Below are 17,242 nucleotides of genomic sequence, written 5' to 3'. Positions count from 1 at the left end.
CTGGGGAGGGGCGGGAGGGGGTGCCTGGGGGGGGGGGTGGCGAGGGGGAGGGGGGAACCTGGGGGAGTAGGGGGTAGGGGCGGGAGGTGAGGGGTGGAGGGGACCTCGGGGGGAAGAGGAGGGGGGAGGGGGAGGAGGGGAACCTGTGGGGGGAGGGGTGGGGAATGAGCCAAGATGCGAGGCCATGTGACCCTGTAACTACCAATCTCTTCCCCCCCCCCCCCCCCAGGGCCTTCACCAAGAACCTGTTCAATCCCCACTTTGGGAGCATTTTCCGGACCAGCCACAACCCCACCTACTTCTCGCGCCGGCTGTGCCGATTCTCCGACATCTACATGTCCTCCATCAGCTGCCTGCTGAACTATGACCTGGACTATATCTTCTACCCCCGCCGTACCCCACTGCAGCACGAAGCCCCCCTCTGGATGGACCAGCTGTGCACCGGTTGCATGAAGACCCCCTTCCTGGACGAGATGTCCCACATCCGCTAGGCCGGCAACCTCTGAACTCTAGCCTCTGAACCCGCGCCGCCAACTGCTTGCCTGACTGACTGCTCGAGAGGCTGACCCGATGGGGGAGGGGCGATGGGAGGGATGGCGTTTGGGGGAGGGAGGGGGGGGGAAATGAGTAGGGGGTCCCGTGGCCGGAAGCCTGGCGATGTGCTGCGTGTAGACGGTCTGCAGGGAATCGTGTTGTCCGTGGCCAGGGGGAGCGGAGCGATGCCAAGCCTTCGGCCTAGTGGCCAGGACAGAAATTGGGCCCAAATATTTCCTTCTCTCCCGCTGCCCGCCAATGTCCCTTTCGCCTTTTCCAGTGGCCGTTCTGTCGGACATTTCGATGGGGTTCGCGCTGACCTCTGTGGGCCTTGTCTGCCCTTTGAGCTTTGCCCGCCCTTTGACCTTTGCCCTGTTTTGTGCCCGGGTTGACGGACGTGGGTAATCTTTTTGCCGTTTGAACACTAAAGGAGCGCTAGTTCTCGCCGTTTTATTTTATATTTAGAAGCTCTTCCCTCTGACCAGGAGGCCTGACTGGACACGATGGGGTTTTGAAAATGGCCCCTGACCTTGGCCCCGACGACCCCACACCCCCCCTGCCTGGTCAAATTCCGGCCTCGTCCAGTCTTAACTCCTCAGGGGTCGGTCACCTTTGGCTTTTGGTCGAGGAATTGGCCGTTTCCAGCAGGTGAAAGGCCGCACCCACTCCACCTTTCAAAGGTCACAACCTCACCTTGGTGTTCTTTGTATATATATATATAAAACGCTGGGGTGGGGGGGCGAGTCTACATCGCTGGGGGTGGGGAGGGCGGGGGGCAGGCCAACAGAATCTGAGATGGTGCAAGTTTCCTGGGAAACTGGTTTGGTACAAAGCCCTAAACTGTAGGCCCCAAACTCCAGATAGGAGCAGAGCTTGTTTGCTTTGGGGGGGTGGGAGGGCGCGTGGGTCAGCCTGTCTGGGTTAGTAACTGTGCCCCAAATGTGTTATTTTGCCCAGTTTCCAGGAGGCCCGTTGCCTTGGCGACGACTAGGCCTCGAGCCTGATTCGGCCAGGCCTCCTTTTGCCGTCGCCATTTTTGAAACTCTACAAAACCCTCGACCTGTTGGCGATAAAGGCCCCTCCCCAAACCGCCCCGCACTGACAGCGAAAGGCCTGAGATCGGGATCAGTCGGTGTGGCCTCCGTGAACTCCCGAACGATGGCTGTCGGTGAAGCCTCCCGTTGCCGCAAACCCGCGCAATCCAAGATGGCCGCCGGCCTACAAGGGGAGGCTTCGTTTTTTAAAGCGTGTTAACGTGGGCCCCGAGGTTGGCTTTTCTGGGCAGGCCGTCGGTTCACAATTATTAAATGACGTTTGTTAAAACGAAGTCCTGTGCAGCTCTTTCTTGAATAATAAAAACGCACAAAATTCTAAGTTGGGCGGTCTCTGCCTCCATTTTGTTTCAGCACCGCTGACGCTGGGGGAGGGGGGGTTCGGGGTAGACCCCTTGCTTGGCGGATCAGCACGAGGCCAAGGTGAACTCCAACAGACCAACCCTCCTTCAGCAGACGTGTTCCACCGAGAGAATATCTGTCGAGACCCACCCAACATCTATCGCCTTTAACTTAACATCCTGCTGGAGTTACTAACATCGCCACAGAGGGACAGGCTGGGTCACAGAGGTGGGTTTTAAGGAGCGTCTTGAAGGAGGAGAGAGAGGCGGAGAGGTTCAGGGAGGGAGTTCCAGAGCTTGGGGCCCAGGCAACAGAAGGCACGGCCACCGATGGTGGAGCGATTATAATCAGGGATGGTCAGGGGGGCAGAATTGGAGGAAGTTACCGAGTTAGGGAGGGGTGTAGAGGCTGGAGGGGGTTACAGAGATAGGGAGGGGTGTAGAGGCTGGAGGTTACAGAGATAGGGAGGGGTGTAGGGGCTGGAGGTTACAGAAATAGGGAGGGGTGTAGGGGCTGGAGGTTACAGAGATAGGGAGGGGTGTAGGGGCTGGAGGAGGTTACAGAGATAGGGAGGGGTGTAGGGGCTGGAGGGGGTTACAGAGATAGGGAGGGGTGTAGCGGCTGGAGGAGGTTACAGAGATAGGGAGGGGTGTAGGGGCTGGAGGGAGTTACAGAGATAGGGAGGGGTGTAGGGGCTGGAGGGGGTTACAGAGATAGGGAGGGGTGAAGGGGCTGGAGGGGGTTATAGAGATAGGGAGGAGGGGTGTAGGGGCTGGAGGGGGTTACAGAGATAGGGAGGGGCTGGAGGGGGTTACAGAGATAGGGAGGGGTGTAGGGGCTGGAGGAGGTTACAGAGATAGGGAGGGGTGTAGGGGCTGGAGGAGGTTACAGAGATAGGGAGGGGTGTAGGGGCTGGAGGGGGTTACAGAGATAGGGAGGGGCTGGAGGGGGTTACAGAGATAGGGAGGAGGGGTGTAGGGGCTGGAGGGGGTTACTGATAGGGAGGGGTGTAGGGGCTGGAGGGGGTTACAGAGATAGGGAGGGGCTGGAGGGGGTTACAGAGATAGGGAGGAGGGGTGTAGGGGCTGGAGGAGGTTACAGATAGGGAGGAGGGGTGTAGGGGCTGGAGGGGGTTACAGAGATAGGGAGGGGCTGGAGGGGGTTACAGAGATAGGGAGGAGAGTGAGGAGGGATTTGAACACGAGGTTGGGAATTTGAGAATTACATTGGATTTAACAACAGGCCACTGGGCCCCAGCGCTCCGTGCCGGGGTTTGTGCTCCACACCAGCCCCCTCCCACCCCTCTCCATCTCCCCCATCACCGTCTCCTCCCATTCCTTTCCCCCCATGTGTTTATCCAGCTTCCCCCGAAATACATCAGTTTGTTTGGCAGGATCGGGCGAGAATGTCGAAGGGGTGAGCGGTGGAGGGAGAGGGGCTGCCCCCATCCCCAACCCCCCTCTCTGTCTCACACACTCTCTCTCTCTCTCTCTCCGTCCCTGTGATGGATCGGTTCCCATTGAGAGAGGCAGGACTGTGTTCATTCATTCCAATTCCTTGTTTAGGATGTGGTGAACAGCACCACTTGCTGGGAGTGTTTGATGGGACAGTGTCGAGGGAGCTTTACTCTGTATCTAACCCCCTGTACCTGCCCTGGGAGTGTTTGATGGGACAGTGTCGGGGGAGCTTTACTCTGTATCTAACCCCCTGTACCTGCCCTGGGAGTGTTTGATGGGACAGTGTAGAGGGAGCTTTACTCTGTATCTAACCCCCTATACCTGCCCTGGGAGTGTTTGATGGGACAGTGTAGAGGGAGCTTTACTCTGTATCTAACCCCGTGCTGTACCTGCCCCGGGAGTGTTTGATGGGACAGTGTAGAGGGAGCTTTACTCTGTGAGGAAGGAGTTTGAGAAGACTCCCTGTGACGGTAGTGATCCCTCTTTAGGCCCCCAGAAGATCAGAAACGTACGCAGTGATTAAACACAAAAATTTATTGGGTGAAGGCGAGAGGCGTTGAAGAAGAGTCCATGGTGACTGAGAGCTCGACATCCCATAACTGCAAACAAGGCGCTGACCAGTGGCCGGAGAGGTGGTGGTCTTCAGTGGAATTGGGGGATGGGAACAGGCCGCTCGATGTCTCTGGGCCCCGAGACCCTATTCCACACCCTTCATGAACTCGAGGAACTCTGGAAGACAGACAGAGGTCAGTTTGTGTCTGCGTGATGCCTCCCCTGGCCCACCAACCACTGCGCCTGTTGGGTCTCAGCCTCCCAACTACCCTTCACCTCTGACCCCTCCCCTCCCCCTCCCAGCCCCTCTGGCCCCTCCCCTCGGCCCCTCCCCCTGGCCCCTCAGGCTCCTCCCCCTGACCCGTCCACTCCCCTCGACCCCTCCCCTTCTGGCCCCCCTCCCCTCAGCCCCTCTCCCTCTGATCCCGCTCCACTCAGCCCCTCCCCTCTGCCCCTGCATCTCGGCCTCTCCCCTCAGCCCCTCCCCCTCCCTGTCTGGCCTTAGACCCCCTCCCATTGGCCCCTCCCTGTCTGGCCCCCCCTCCCCTCGGCCCTCCCTGTCTGGCCCCCCTCCCCTCGGCCCCTCGCTGTCTGGCCCCCCCTCCCCTCGGCCCCTACCCCTCTCTCTCTGATCCCCCCCACTCAGACACTTCCCTCTGGCCCCCCTCCCTCAGCTCCTCTCCCTCTGATCCCCCTCACCTTCGCCCCTCCCCCTCTGGCCCCTCCCCTCTGGATTGGCCCCTCCCCCTTGCCACCCCCCCCCCCCCTCACCGTCGTAGTCGATCTTGCCGTCGTTGTTCTTGTCGCCGTCTCTCATCAGCTCCTCGATATCGTCCTCGGTGATACATTCCCCCGTCGCCTCGAGCATCCCCTTCAGCTCGTCCAGGTCGATGTAACCGTCTGTGTTCCTGGTGCGAGGGAGAGCGGGGGAGAGGTCACCGATCGGCCGCAGCAGACCACCGACCCCCAGCTCCTGACCATTCGAGACACCTCGCGTTCCTGCACCCCGACACCCCACCCCCTACACCCCCACCTCGTGTCTCCATCTCGCCGACGGGTGAGGGAACGTTTGCCCCAACACTTGGCCCCTTACCTCCTCGCCTTCCGCGGTTAAACCAGGGGAGACCTGTGGGGCAGGTCCTTCTGACAGGGACTGATCCCCGGGTTCCCCAGACTGATCCCCGGGTTCCCCAGACTGATCCCCGGGTTCCCCAGACTGATCCCCGGGGCAAGAGCCATGTTCTCAGAGCAGAGATTGGGTCGATTGGGTCTGTACTCTCTGGCGATCTCACTGAAACGTGTCGGATTGTGAGGGGGATTGACAGGGTAGATGCAGGGAGGATGTTTCCCCCCCGGGGCTGGGGAGTCTAGAACCAGGGGTCACACAGTCTCAGGATAAGGGCTCGGACATTTAGGACTGAGATGAGGAGGAATTTCTTCACTCAGAGGGAGGTGAACCTTTGGAACTCTCTGCCCCAGAGGGCTATGGAGGCTCAGTCGTTGAGTACATTCAAGGCTGAGATCGATAGATCTTTGGACTCGAGGGGCATCGAGGGATCGGGCGGGAGATTGGAGTTGAGGTCGATGATCAGCCGTGATCTGATTGGATGGCGGGGCAGCTCGAGGGGCCGAATTGCCGACTCCTGCTCCTAATTTGTATGTTACTGTATAACGCCTTTAACCTCCCATAGAGTGTTATCAGACACACAAGATATTAGGGACAGGTGACCATAAGCTTGGACACAGAGGTGGGTTTTAAGGAGCATCTTGAAGGAGGAGAGAGAGGCGGAGAGGTTTAGGGAGGGAGTTCCAGAGCTTGGGGCCCAGGCAACAGAAGGCACGGCCACCGATGGTGGAGCGATTATAATCAGGGATGGTCAGGAGGGCAGAATTAGAGGAGGTTAGAGATAGGGAGGGGTGTAGGGGCTGGAGGAGGTCACAGAGATAGGGAGGGGTGTAGGGGCTGGAGGGGGTTAGAGAGATAGGGAGGGGTGTTGGGGCTGGAGGGGGTTACAGAGATAGGGAGGGGTGTAGGGGCTGGAGGAGGTTACAGAGATAGGGAGGAGTGTAGGGGCTGGAGGAGGTCACAGAGATAGGGAGGGGTGTAGGGGCTGGAGGGGGTTAGAGAGATAGGGAGGGGTGTAGGGGCTGGAGGGGTTTACAGAGATAGGGAGGGGTATAGGGGCTGGAGGAGGTTACAGAGATAGTGAGGAGTGTAGGGGCTGGAGGAGGTCACAGAGATAGGGAGGGGTGTAGGGGCTGGAGGGGGTTAGAGAGATAGGGAGGGGTGTAGGGGCTGGAGGAGGTTACAGAGATAGGGAGGGGTGTAGGGGCTGGAGGAGGTTACAGAGATAGGGAGGGGTGTTGGGGCTGGAGGGGGTTACAGAGATAGGGAGGGGTGTAGTGGCTGGAGGGGATTACAGAGATAGGGAGGGGTGTAGGGGCTGGAGGAGGTTACAGAGATAGGGAGGGGTGTATGGGCTGGAGGAGGTTACAGAGATAGGGAGGAGTGTAGGGGCTGGAGGAGGTCACAGAGATAGGGAGGGGTGTAGGGGCTGGAGGGGGTTAGAGAGATAGGGAGGGGTGTTGGGGCTGGAGGGGGTTACAGAGATAGGGAGGGGTGTAGGGGCTGGAGGAGGTTACAGAGATAGGGAGTAGTGTAGGGGCTGGAGGAGGTCACAGAGATAGGGAGGGGTGTAGGGGCTGGAGGGGGTTAGAGAGATAGGGAGGGGTGTAGGGGCTGGAGGGGGTTACAGAGATAGGAAGGGGTGTAGGGGCTGGAGGAGGTTACAGAGATAGTGAGGAGTGTAGGGGCTGGAGGAGGTCACAGAGATAGGGAGGGGTGTAGGGGCTGGAGGGGGTTAGAGAGATAGGGAGGGGTGTAGGGGCTGGAGGAGGTTACAGAGATAGGGAGGGGTGTTGGGGCTGGAGGGGGTTACAGAGATAGGGAGGGGTGTAGTGGCTGGAGGGGATTACAGAGATAGGGAGGGGTGTAGGGGCTGGAGGAGGTTACAGAGATAGGGAGGGGTGTAGGGGCTGGAGGGGGTTACATAGATAGGGAGGGGTTTAGGGGCTGGAGGGGGTTACAGAGATAGGGAGGGGTGTAGGGTCTGGAGGGGGTTACAGAGATAGGGAGGGGTGTAAGGGCTGGAGGAGGTTACAGAGATAGGGAGGGGTGTAGGGTCTGGAGGGGGTTACAGAGATAGGGAGGGGTGTAGTGTCTGGAGGGGGTTACAGAGATAGGGAGGGGTATAGGGGCTGGAGGGGGTTGCAGAGATAGGGAGGGGTGTAGGGGCTGGAGGGGGTTACAGAGATAGGGAGGGGTGTAGGCTCTGGAGGGGGTTACAGAGATAGGGAGGGGTGTAGGGGCTGGAGGGGGTTACAGAGATAGGGAGGGGTGTAGGGGCTGGAGGAGGTTACAGAGATAGGGAGGGGTGTAGGGGCTGGAGGAGGTTACAGAGATAGGGAGGGGTGTAGGGGCTGGAGGAGGTTACAGAGATAGGGAGGGGTGTAGGGCCTGGAGGGGGTTGCAGAGATAGGGAGAGGGGGAGGTGGTGGAGAGGTTTGAACATGAGGATGACAATTTTGAAATGGAGGGGTTCGTGGACTGGGAGCCAGTGCAGGTCAGTGATCACGGGGTGGGTGGAGGGTGAGTGGGATTCGATGCGAGACCAAGCCTTGCTCCCTAGGCCGCCGAGGACTGTGTCAGCCGGGGATGGAGTCACTTGGCCACTTTGTGCAGAGTCCGAGGGGCCCTTGGAACTCTAACCATTGGAGCAGGGTTGGCACATTTACCATCAATGGGTCAGGTGCCCCACTTTGGAGCGTTGCGGGAATGGGTCACTGGGCTGTGGTCAGGAGAGGACAGCCCTGGCCAATTTATCGCCCTGGCAAACGGGGAGGGTACTGCCCCATGTGACCCAGACCAGGGGCGGGCACAAGCCCGGGCCTTCAGGGACATGTCAGGAAGTGCCACCTACTTGTCGAACATCCGGAAAAGCTCGGCTAACTCCTCCTCCGATTTCCCTTTGCTCTCGTCCTTTGTGCACATCACCATCATCACCAGGAACTCGTCAAAGTCCACCGTCCCGCTGCCTGTCGGGTGGGGGAGGAAAGTTCCAGGCTTTCAATAACTGAGGAGCGAACCGATCCCTGGCCTGCTCATGTGGTTACCATGTGAGGCCTACTCCGACAGTTACCGATCCCAGGCCTGCTCATGTGGTTACCACAAGAGGCCTACTCCGACAGTTACTGATCCCAGGCCTGCTCATGTGGTTACCATGTGAGGCCTACTCCGACGGTTACCGATCCCAGGCCTGCTCATGTGGTTACCATGTGAGGCCTACTCCGACGGTTACCGATCCCTGGCCTGCTCATGTGGTTACCATGTGAGGCCTACTCCGATAGTTACCGATCCCAGGCCTCCTCACGTGGTTACCATGTGAGGCCTACTCCGATAGTTACTGATCCCAGGCCTGCTCCCGTGGTTACCACAAGAGGCCTGCTCCAACAGTTACCGATCCCAGGCCTCCTCACGTGGTTACCATGTGAGGCCTACTCCGATAGTTACTGATCCCAGGCCTGCTCACGTGGTTACCATGTGAGGCCTACTCCGACGGTTACCGATCCCAGGCCTGCTCCCGTGGTTACCACAAGAGGCCTGCTCCAACAGTTACCGATCCCAGGCCTCCTCACGTGGTTACCATGTGAGGCCTACTCCGACGGTTACCGATCCCAGGCCTGCTCCCGTGGTTACCACAAGAGGCCTGCTCCAACAGTTACCGATCCCAGGCCTCCTCACGTGGTTACCATGTGAGGCCTACTCCGATAGTTACCGATCCCAGGCCTGCTCCCGTGGTTACTGCGCGAGGCCTACTCCGACAGTTACCGATCCCAGGCCTGCTCATGTGGTTACTCCCATGATTACCGTGTGAGGCCCACTCCGACTGTTACCATGCAGGGCTCGCTCCCACGGTTACCGCCCGGAGCCCACACCGACGGTCACTGCCTGGGGCTCGCTCCCATGGTTACCGCCCGGAGCCCACTCCGATGGTCACAGGGCGGGGCCCACTCCGACCGTCACCACGCCAGGGTTGGACCAGTCTGTCAGCCTTCTCCTTGTAATATGGGACGGTCTTTCAGAACTGAATCATGGCTTGACTCTAAACTCGAGAAGGTGGCGTGACAAGAATTCCAATCGCTAACGTCAAAAGCCCGACTCACCATCTTCATCCACCTCGTCAATCATCTCCTGCAGCTCCTCGGGGGTTGGGTTCTGGCCCAGCATCCGGAGAACCTTCCCCAGCTCCTTGGTACTGATACAGCCGTCCGCAGCATCCTGAACAAAGATATCGAACGCTGCCCGGAATTCTGAAACATACAGAGTAAAGCTCCCTCTCCACAATCAAACACTCCCAGGGCAGGTACAGGGGGTTAGATACAGAGTAAAGCTCCCTCTACACTGTCCCATCAAACACTCCCAGCAGGTACAGGGGGTTAGATACAGAGTAAAGCTCCCTCTACACTGTCCCATCAAACACTCCCAGGGCAGGTACAGGGGGGTAGATACAGAGTAAAGCTCCCTCTACACTGTCCCATCAAACACTCCCAGGGCAGGTACAGGGGGTTAGATACAGAGTAAAGCTCCCTCTACACTGTCCCATCAAACACTCCCAGGGCAGGTACAGGGGGTTAGATACAGAGTAAAGCTCCCTCTACACTGTCCCATCAAACACTCGCAGGGCAGGTACAGGGGGTTAGATACAGAGTAAAGCTCCCTCTACATTGTCCCATCAAACACTCCCAGGGCAGGTACAGGGAGTTAGATACAGAGTAAAGCTCCCTCTACACTGTCCCATCAAACACTCCCAGGGCAGGTACAGGGGGTTAGATACAGAGTAAAGCTCACTCTACACTGTCCCATCAAACACTCCCAGGGCAGGTACAGGGGGTTAGATACAGAGTAAAGCTCCCTCTACACTGTCCCATCAAACACTCCCAGGGCAGGTACAGGAGGTTAGATACAGAGTAAAGCTCACTCTACACTGTCCCATCAAACACTCCCAGGGCAGGTACAGGGGGTTAGATACAGAGTAAAGCTCCCTCTACACTGTCCCATCAAACACTCCCAGGGCAGGTACAGGAGGTTAGATACAGAGTAAAGCTCCCTCTACACTGTCCCATCAAACACTCCCAGGGCAGGTACAGCACGGGTTAGATACAGAGTAAAGCTCCCTCTACACTGTCCCATCAAACACTCCCAGGGCAGGTGCAGCACGGGGTTAGATACAGAGTAAAGCTCCCTCTACACTGTCCCATCAAACACTCCCAGGGCAGGTACAGGGGGTTAGATACAGAGTAAAGCTCCCTCTACACTGTCCCATCAAACACTCCCAGGGCAGGTACAGGGAGTTAGATACAGAGTAAGGCCTAGGCTGCACTCTCTCCAAGGCCAAATGGTGGCTTCCTCTTGTGGCAAACCATCGCGGTGACTGATAAAAGTAGCCGTCAAACCCCACCCCCCAATACCCCCACCCCCCTCTCACCCCTCCCCCACCCCGGTCACCCCTCTGCCCCCCCCACCCGGGGTATCCCCGACGATTAATCGGACTGTAGTTATACTTACCGTTTTTCTGTTCATCGGTGAGCTGTTCAACCTGGAGGGGCGGCGGGGGGAGTGAGAGGGAGAAACATCGTCAGTGAGGGTGAGGGTGCAGGCTGCAGCTGATCAGACCTTTGCCGGGTGCAGCGAGGGCCGAGGCAGTGAGGGCCGAGGGCAGTGAGGGCTGGGGGCAGCGAGGGCCGAGGCAGCGAGGGCCGAGGGCAGTGAGGGCCGGGGGCAGCGAGGGCCGAGGCAGCGAGGGCCGGGGGCAGCGAGGGCCGAGGCAGCGAGGGCCGGGGGCAGCGAGGGCCGAGGCAGCGAGGGCCGGGGGCAGCGAGGGCCGAGGCAGCGAGGGCCGGGGGCAGCGAGGGCCGAGGCAGCGAGGGCCGGGGGCAGCGAGGGCCGAGGCAGCGAGGGCCAGGGGCAGCGAGGTCCGAGGCAGCGAGGGTCGGGGGCAGCGAGGGCCGAGGCAGCGAGGGCCGAGGGCAGCGAGGGCCGAGGGTGAAAGGCCCTGTGGCAACGAGAAGGCCCGAAGCCTTTCAATTACATCGATAAAAGAAAAAACTCCCATTTCTCCCGTCCCTTTCACCCCCTCGGGATGACTGAAAGCGCCAAGTGCGATCACTGTCGTAATGTGGGAACTGCGGAAGCCAATTTGCGCACAGCAAGCTCCCACGAATATAAACTGATATAAATGACGAGTCCGGCCCCGCTGGAGTATGGTGCCCAATGCTGGAGGCCTTGGAGAGGGTGAAGGGGAGATTGACCAGAATGGTCCCGGGGGATGAGGGGGTTCAGTGATGGGGGGAGACTGGAGAAGCCGGGGGGGTTCTCCTCGGAGCAGAGAAGGTTGAGAGGAGATTTGATCGAGGTGTTCTCGATCACGAGGGGGTCGGGACAGAGTAGGTCGAGGGACACTGTTCCCATTGGTGGAAGGTGGAGAACCAGAGGACACGGATTTAAGGCGATCGGCAGAAAGGCCACACGGGGGAAAGGTTTGTCCGCAGCGAGGGGTTAGGGTCAGGGACACGCGGCCTGAGAGGGCGATGGGGGCAGACTCAATCGCGGCTTTCCAAAGGGAGTTGTATTTGATTGAGGGAAGATTGCTGGGATACGAGGAACAGCCGGCAGTGGGACGGGCTGCATGGCCCTCTGGGTGAATCGCCACAGACTCGATGGGCCGAATGGCCTTCTGTGCCGTGCGATTCCACCAATCGGCAGAGACCGTTCACCAGATCGGCAGACAGGACTTCAGCGGTCAGCAAATTCAGTAAGCGGCCGTCGACAGAGATTGCGAGCAGTTATTTCAGCCCTGGGGGGGGGGTTAATGGGAAGAGCCCCCAGGTCACAGGTCACAGGTCAGGAGGTAGAACGGATCACCATGATCAGGGAAACCTCACCCGAGGGAGGTGGAGGGGGAAAGGGGAAGGAGATACAGACCTCGGCACCTCCCCCTAACCTCCGCATCCTCGCTCCTCAGCTGCCCCCTCCCCTCGTCATCGCCCCCTCCCGACCCGAGCGGAGATCTCCCCCTAAACTCCGACCCCCCGCCGGCAAAGGTCACGACCCGAAGGCTCAGGCCTAGCGATTTCAGGGCCTGCATCTCAAGAGCTGTCGATCGTCTCCAGTTCGGGGCGAACGGGGGGAACTGGGAGGGAGAATTGTGGAGGGGCAGGGGTGGGAATATGGAATCAATGGACGGAAGCAAATGGAGTGCGTGACCTTGGGAAAGGTCAAGGTCAAGGGTCAGCCGGGGAGGGGGGGCGGATTGGAGGAACAAGGTGTCAGAATCAAATTCCCCGCAATCCTACCCCATCACGTCCCACCGCACTGTCGGAGGGGCGGTACTGAGGGAGTGCCGCACTGTCGGAGGGGCAGTACTGAGGGAGTGCCGCACTGTCGGAGGGGCAGTACTGAGGGAGTGCCGCACTGTCGGAGGGGCGGTACTGAGGGAGTGCCGCACTGTCGGAGGGGCGGTACTGAGGGAGTGCCGCACTGTCGGAGGGGCAGTACTGAGGGAGTGCCGCACTGTCGGAGGGGCGGTACTGAGGGAGCGCCGCACTGTCGGAGGGGCAGTACTGAGGGAGTGCCGCACTGTCGGAGGGGCGGTACTGAGGGAGCGCCGCACTGTCGGAGGGGCAGTACTGAGGGAGTGCTGCACTGTTGGAGGGGCTGTACTGAGGGAGCCCCGCACTGACGGAGGGGCAGTACTGAGGGAGCCCCGCACTGTCGGAGGGGCGGTACTGAGGGAGTGCCGCACTGTCGGAGGGGCGGTACTGAGGGAGTGCCGCACTGTCGGAGGGGCAGTACTGAGGGAATGCCGCACTGTCGGAGGGGCGGTACTGAGGGAGCGCCGCACTGTCGGAGGGGCAGTACTGAGGGAGTGCTGCACTGTTGGAGGGGCTGTACTGAGGGAGCCCCGCACTGACGGAGGGGCAGTACTGAGGGAGCCCCGCACTGTCGGAGGGGCAGTACTGAGGGAGTGCCGCACTGTCGGAGGGGCGGTACTGAGGGAGCGCCGCACTGTCGGAGGGGCGGTACTGAGGGAGTGCTGCACTGTTGGAGGGGCTGTACTGAGGGAGTGCCGCACTGTCGGAGGGACGGTACTGAGGGAGTGCCGCACTGTCGGAGGGGCAGTACTGAGGGAGTGCCGCACTGTCGGAGGGGCAGTACTGAGGGAGCACCGCACTGTCGGAGGGGCAGTACTGAGGGAGTGCCGCACTGTCGGAGGGGCAGTACTGAGGGAGCACCGCACTGTCGGAGGGGCAGTACTGAGGGAGTGCCGCACTGTCGGAGGGGCAGTACTGAGGGAGCACTGTCGGAGGGGCAGTTCTGAGGGAGCCCCGCACTGTCGGAGGGGCAGTACTGAGGGAGCACTGTTGGAGGGGCAGTACTGAGGGAGCGCCGCACTGTCGGAGGGGCAGTACTGAGGGAGCGCCGCACTGTCGGAGGGGCGGTGCTGAGGGAACAGTTTGGGATGTCCTGATCTGACGAACCGTGTTGCCGATCTATCTGTGACCGATCACTGCAATGGTTATCGAGGACAGGGGTACTCACAGCCGCTTTGTAAATATCGTCCATGGTGAGAGGATCCGGCCGGAGAGTGGGCTCCGGGTCGTGGGGACAGAGAGACGCTGCACTGGGAGGCGGGAGACCTTTTGTGTGAAGCTGCACTGGTGTCTGCCTTTACGTCACCCTCGCTCTCTGTGTCTCTCCCGACTGAGACTGAGACAGGACTTGTTACAGAAATAACTTGGGCTCCGACAGCAGAGTGAGGGCTAAAAACAGAGCAGAGAGAAAGACTTGCATTTATATATCGCCTGTCCCCTCAGCACGTCCCAAACCGTCTCACGGCCAGTGAAGGACTGTTTCTGAAGTATGCTCACAGTTGTAATGTGGGAAACGCCAGTTTGTGCACAGCAAGATCCCACACACAGCGATGTGATAATGACCCAGATCGTCTGTTTTAGTGATGTTGGTCGAGGGATAAATATTGGCCCCAGGACACCGGGGAGAACTCCCCCTGCTCTTCTTCCAATAGTGGCCCCGGGATCTTTTACATCCACTCGAGAGGGCAGACGGGGCCTCGGTTTAACGTCTCATCCCGAAATACAGCCCCTCCGACAGTGCGGCACTCCCTCAGTACTGCCCCTCCGACAGTGCGGGGCTCCCTCAGTACCACCCCTCCGCCAGTGCAGCGCTCCCTCAGTACTGCCCCTCCGACAGTGCGGGGCTCCCTCAGTACCGCCCCTCCGCCAGTGCAGCGCTCCCTCAGTACTGCCCCTCCGACAGTGCGGCACTCCCTCAGTACTGCCCCTCCGACAGCACGGCACTCCCTCAGTACTGCCCCTCCGACAGCGCAGTGCTCCCTCAGTACTGCCCCTCCGACAGCGCGGGGCTCCCTCAGTACTGCCCCTCCGACAGTGCGGCGCTCCCTCAGTACTGCCCCTCCGACAGTGCGGCGCTCCCTCAGTACTGCCCCTCCGACAGTGCGGCGCTCCCTCAGTACTGCCCCTCCGACAGTGCGGCGCTCCCTCAGTACTGCCCCTCCGACAGCGCGGGGCTCCCTCAGTACCGCCCCTCCGACAGTGCGGCGCTCCCTCAGTACTTCCCCTCCGACAGTGCGGGGCTCCCTCAGTACTGCCCCTCTGACAGTGCGGCGCTCCCTCAGTACCGCCACTCCGACAGTGCGGCACTCCCTCAGTACTGCACTGGGAGTGTCAGCCTGGAGTGCCCACGTCTCTGGAGTGGGCGTTGAACCCACGAGCTTGTGACTCAGAGGCGAGAGGGAGTGCCACCCACTGAGCCCCGGGTGACCAGGGGCTTTTGATGATGAACACGGGTCGGGAGGAATGTCTGGAACTTTTGTGTCGGGTGTTGTGTGGGAATTGGAGACTTAGTGACGATACTGTCCTGTCCCTGAGTGCACTGATGTGGCAGTGGGGGGGGCGCGGGCATGGAAAGCGGGGGGGCTGTTTAATCCAGGGCCTGCCCAGTCCGGATCAGTTCGCTTTTTAAATGTTCATTCCCGGGCCGGCATTTATTGCCCGTCCCCAATTGCCCCTTGAGAAGGTGGTGGTGAGCCCCCTTCTTGAACCGCTGCAGTCCGTGTGGTGAAGGTGCTCCCACAGTGCTGTTAGGGAGGGAGTTCCAGGATTGTGACCCAGCGACGATGAAGGAACGGCCGATATATTTCCCAGTCGGGATGGTGTGTGACTGGGAGGGGAACGTGGAGGTGGTGGTGTTCCCATGGACCTGCTGCCCTTGTCCTTCTAGGTGGTAGAGGTCGTGGGTTTGGGAGGGTTTGCCGAAGATGTTCCCACTTGTGGGGGAGACCAGAACTAGGGGGCCACCAATATCAGACAGTCACTGATAAACCCAATGGGGAATTCAGGAGAAACCTCTTTACCCAGAGCGGGGTGAGAATGTGGAACTCGCTGCCACAGGGAGGGGTCGAGGCCAATAGTATCGATGTATTTCGGGGGAAGCTGGATAAACACATGGGGGGGAAAGGAATGGAAGGAGACGGTGATGGGGGAGATGGAGAGGGTTGGGAGGGGACTGGTGTGGAGTCGAAACCCCGGCACGGAGCGCTGGGGCCCAGTGGCCTGTTTCTGGGTGTGTGTGTCGATGGAATTTTCTGAAACGACCGACCAACGAGTGAGGGAGCGAGGGAGGGAGGGAGGGTCGCAGTGACCTTGGATCCGAACTCTCTCCCCCACCCTCCCGTCCCCAGCAGCTGGGGACAGCTGTGCTGCCGTCCGCTCTGTCCCTGGGCCAGTATTCATCCACCGACTCCATCCACACTCAGCCTGGAATTTGCTGTCTCCCACATTACACTGAGCACACTTCATAAATACTTCAGTCCCTGTCAGCCACTTCGGGACATTCTCCCTCTCTGTCTCTGTCTCTCTGTCTCTCTCTCCCTCTCTGTCTCTCTGTCTCTCTCTCCCTCTCTGTCTCTGTCTCTCTCTGTCTCTGTCTCTCTGTCTCTCTCCCTCTCTGTCTCTCTCTCTCGCTCTGTCTCTCTCTCCCTCTCTGTCTTTCTCTCCCTCTCTGTCTCTCTCTCTCTGTCTCTCTCTCTCTCTGTCTCTCGGTTTCTCTCACCCTCTCTCTCTCTCTGTCTCTCTGTTTCTCTCTCACTCTCTCTCTCCCTCTGTCTCGCTCTCTCTCTGTCTCTCTCCCTCTCTCTCTTTCTGTATCTCTCCCTTTTCTCTCTCATCTCTCTTTCTCTCCCTTTCTATCTCTCCCTTTCTCTATCTTTTTCTTTCTCTCTTTCTCTCTCTCTCCCTTTCCCTCATTCACTCACTTTTTCTCTTTATCTTTCTTACCGTCTCCCCCCAGGACACTGTCACCTCGGCCCCCCCCGCTAATGACGCTTTGAGCTGCAGCTCGGAGCCATTGGGATCGCGGCCCGATTGTTGGACACAATTGTGATTAGCAGCTCAAGGTCGTTCTATTTTCCGCCTGCCGCCTCTCCAGCAATGGGATGTTGGTCATGACGCCGGACTCAACAATCCAGAGACGCCTCTATTTATAAACCCGAGGGGAGCGGGTGCTATTTGGCCTTGGAACAGTTTCATCAAATTATCCCACCACCTTTTACAGAAGGACATCAGAACTAGGAGCAGGAGTCGGCCATTCGGCCCCTCGAGCCTGCTCCACCATCCAATCAGATCGCGGCTGATCATCGACCCCAACTCCACTTCCCCGCCCGATCCCTCGATTCCCCTCGAGCCCAAAAATCTAGTGATCTCAGCCTCGAATATACTCAACGACTGAGCCTCCACAGCCCTCTGGGGCACAGAGTTCCAAAGATTCACCTCCCTGTGAGTGAAGAAATTCCTCCTCATCTCAGTCCTAAATGTCCGAGCCCTTATCCTGAGACTGTGACCCCTGGTTCTAGACTCCCCAGCCCCGGGGGGAAACATCCTCCCTGCATCTACCCTGTCAATCCCCCTCACAATCCGACACGTTTCAGTGAGATCGCCTCCCATTCTTCTAAACTCCAGAGAGTGTCGGCCCAGTCTGCTCAATCTCTGCTCCGAGGTCAATCCCCCCATCCCAGGTGGTTTTGTTCACTGGTCTGTGCATTCCCGGTGTCCTGGGCCCAATATTTATCCCTCGACCAACATCACTAAACCCAACGATCTGGGTCATTATCACATCGCTGTGTGTGGGAGCTTGCTGTGCGCAAATTGGCG

At 59.3% G+C, this 17,242-nt stretch overlaps 2 protein-coding genes across 2 annotated transcripts in view; one reads left to right on the top strand and one right to left on the bottom strand.

Moving 5' to 3' along the window:
* The window catches only part of LOC139250237 (prickle planar cell polarity protein 3-like), a 116,760-nt gene extending 116,269 nt beyond the window's left edge, over positions 1–491 (top strand). The window contains exon 12 of the mRNA XM_070872732.1: positions 230–491. Within this exon, the coding sequence (XP_070728833.1) occupies positions 230–491 (262 nt within the window). The remainder of the gene's footprint in view (positions 1–229) is intronic.
* Positions 492–3,904: 3,413 nt separating this feature from the next.
* On the bottom strand, positions 3,905–13,780 carry LOC139250239 (troponin C, slow skeletal and cardiac muscles-like). The gene is made up of 6 exons (XM_070872734.1): positions 13,596–13,780; positions 10,563–10,593; positions 9,161–9,307; positions 7,918–8,032; positions 4,709–4,845; positions 3,905–4,114 (listed from the first exon to the last, which is right to left on the bottom strand). The coding sequence occupies exons 1-6, from the start codon at positions 13,617–13,619 to the stop codon at positions 4,083–4,085; spliced, it is 486 nt and encodes a 161-aa protein (XP_070728835.1). The 5' UTR covers positions 13,620–13,780; the 3' UTR covers positions 3,905–4,082.
* Between the last annotated feature and the right edge of the window lie 3,462 nt (positions 13,781–17,242).

Source organism: Pristiophorus japonicus, unplaced genomic scaffold (genome assembly GCF_044704955.1).
Source record: "Pristiophorus japonicus isolate sPriJap1 unplaced genomic scaffold, sPriJap1.hap1 HAP1_SCAFFOLD_356, whole genome shotgun sequence".
Lineage (NCBI taxonomy): Eukaryota > Metazoa > Chordata > Chondrichthyes > Pristiophoridae > Pristiophorus > Pristiophorus japonicus.
This window is presented reverse-complemented; position numbering and strand designations above follow the sequence as displayed.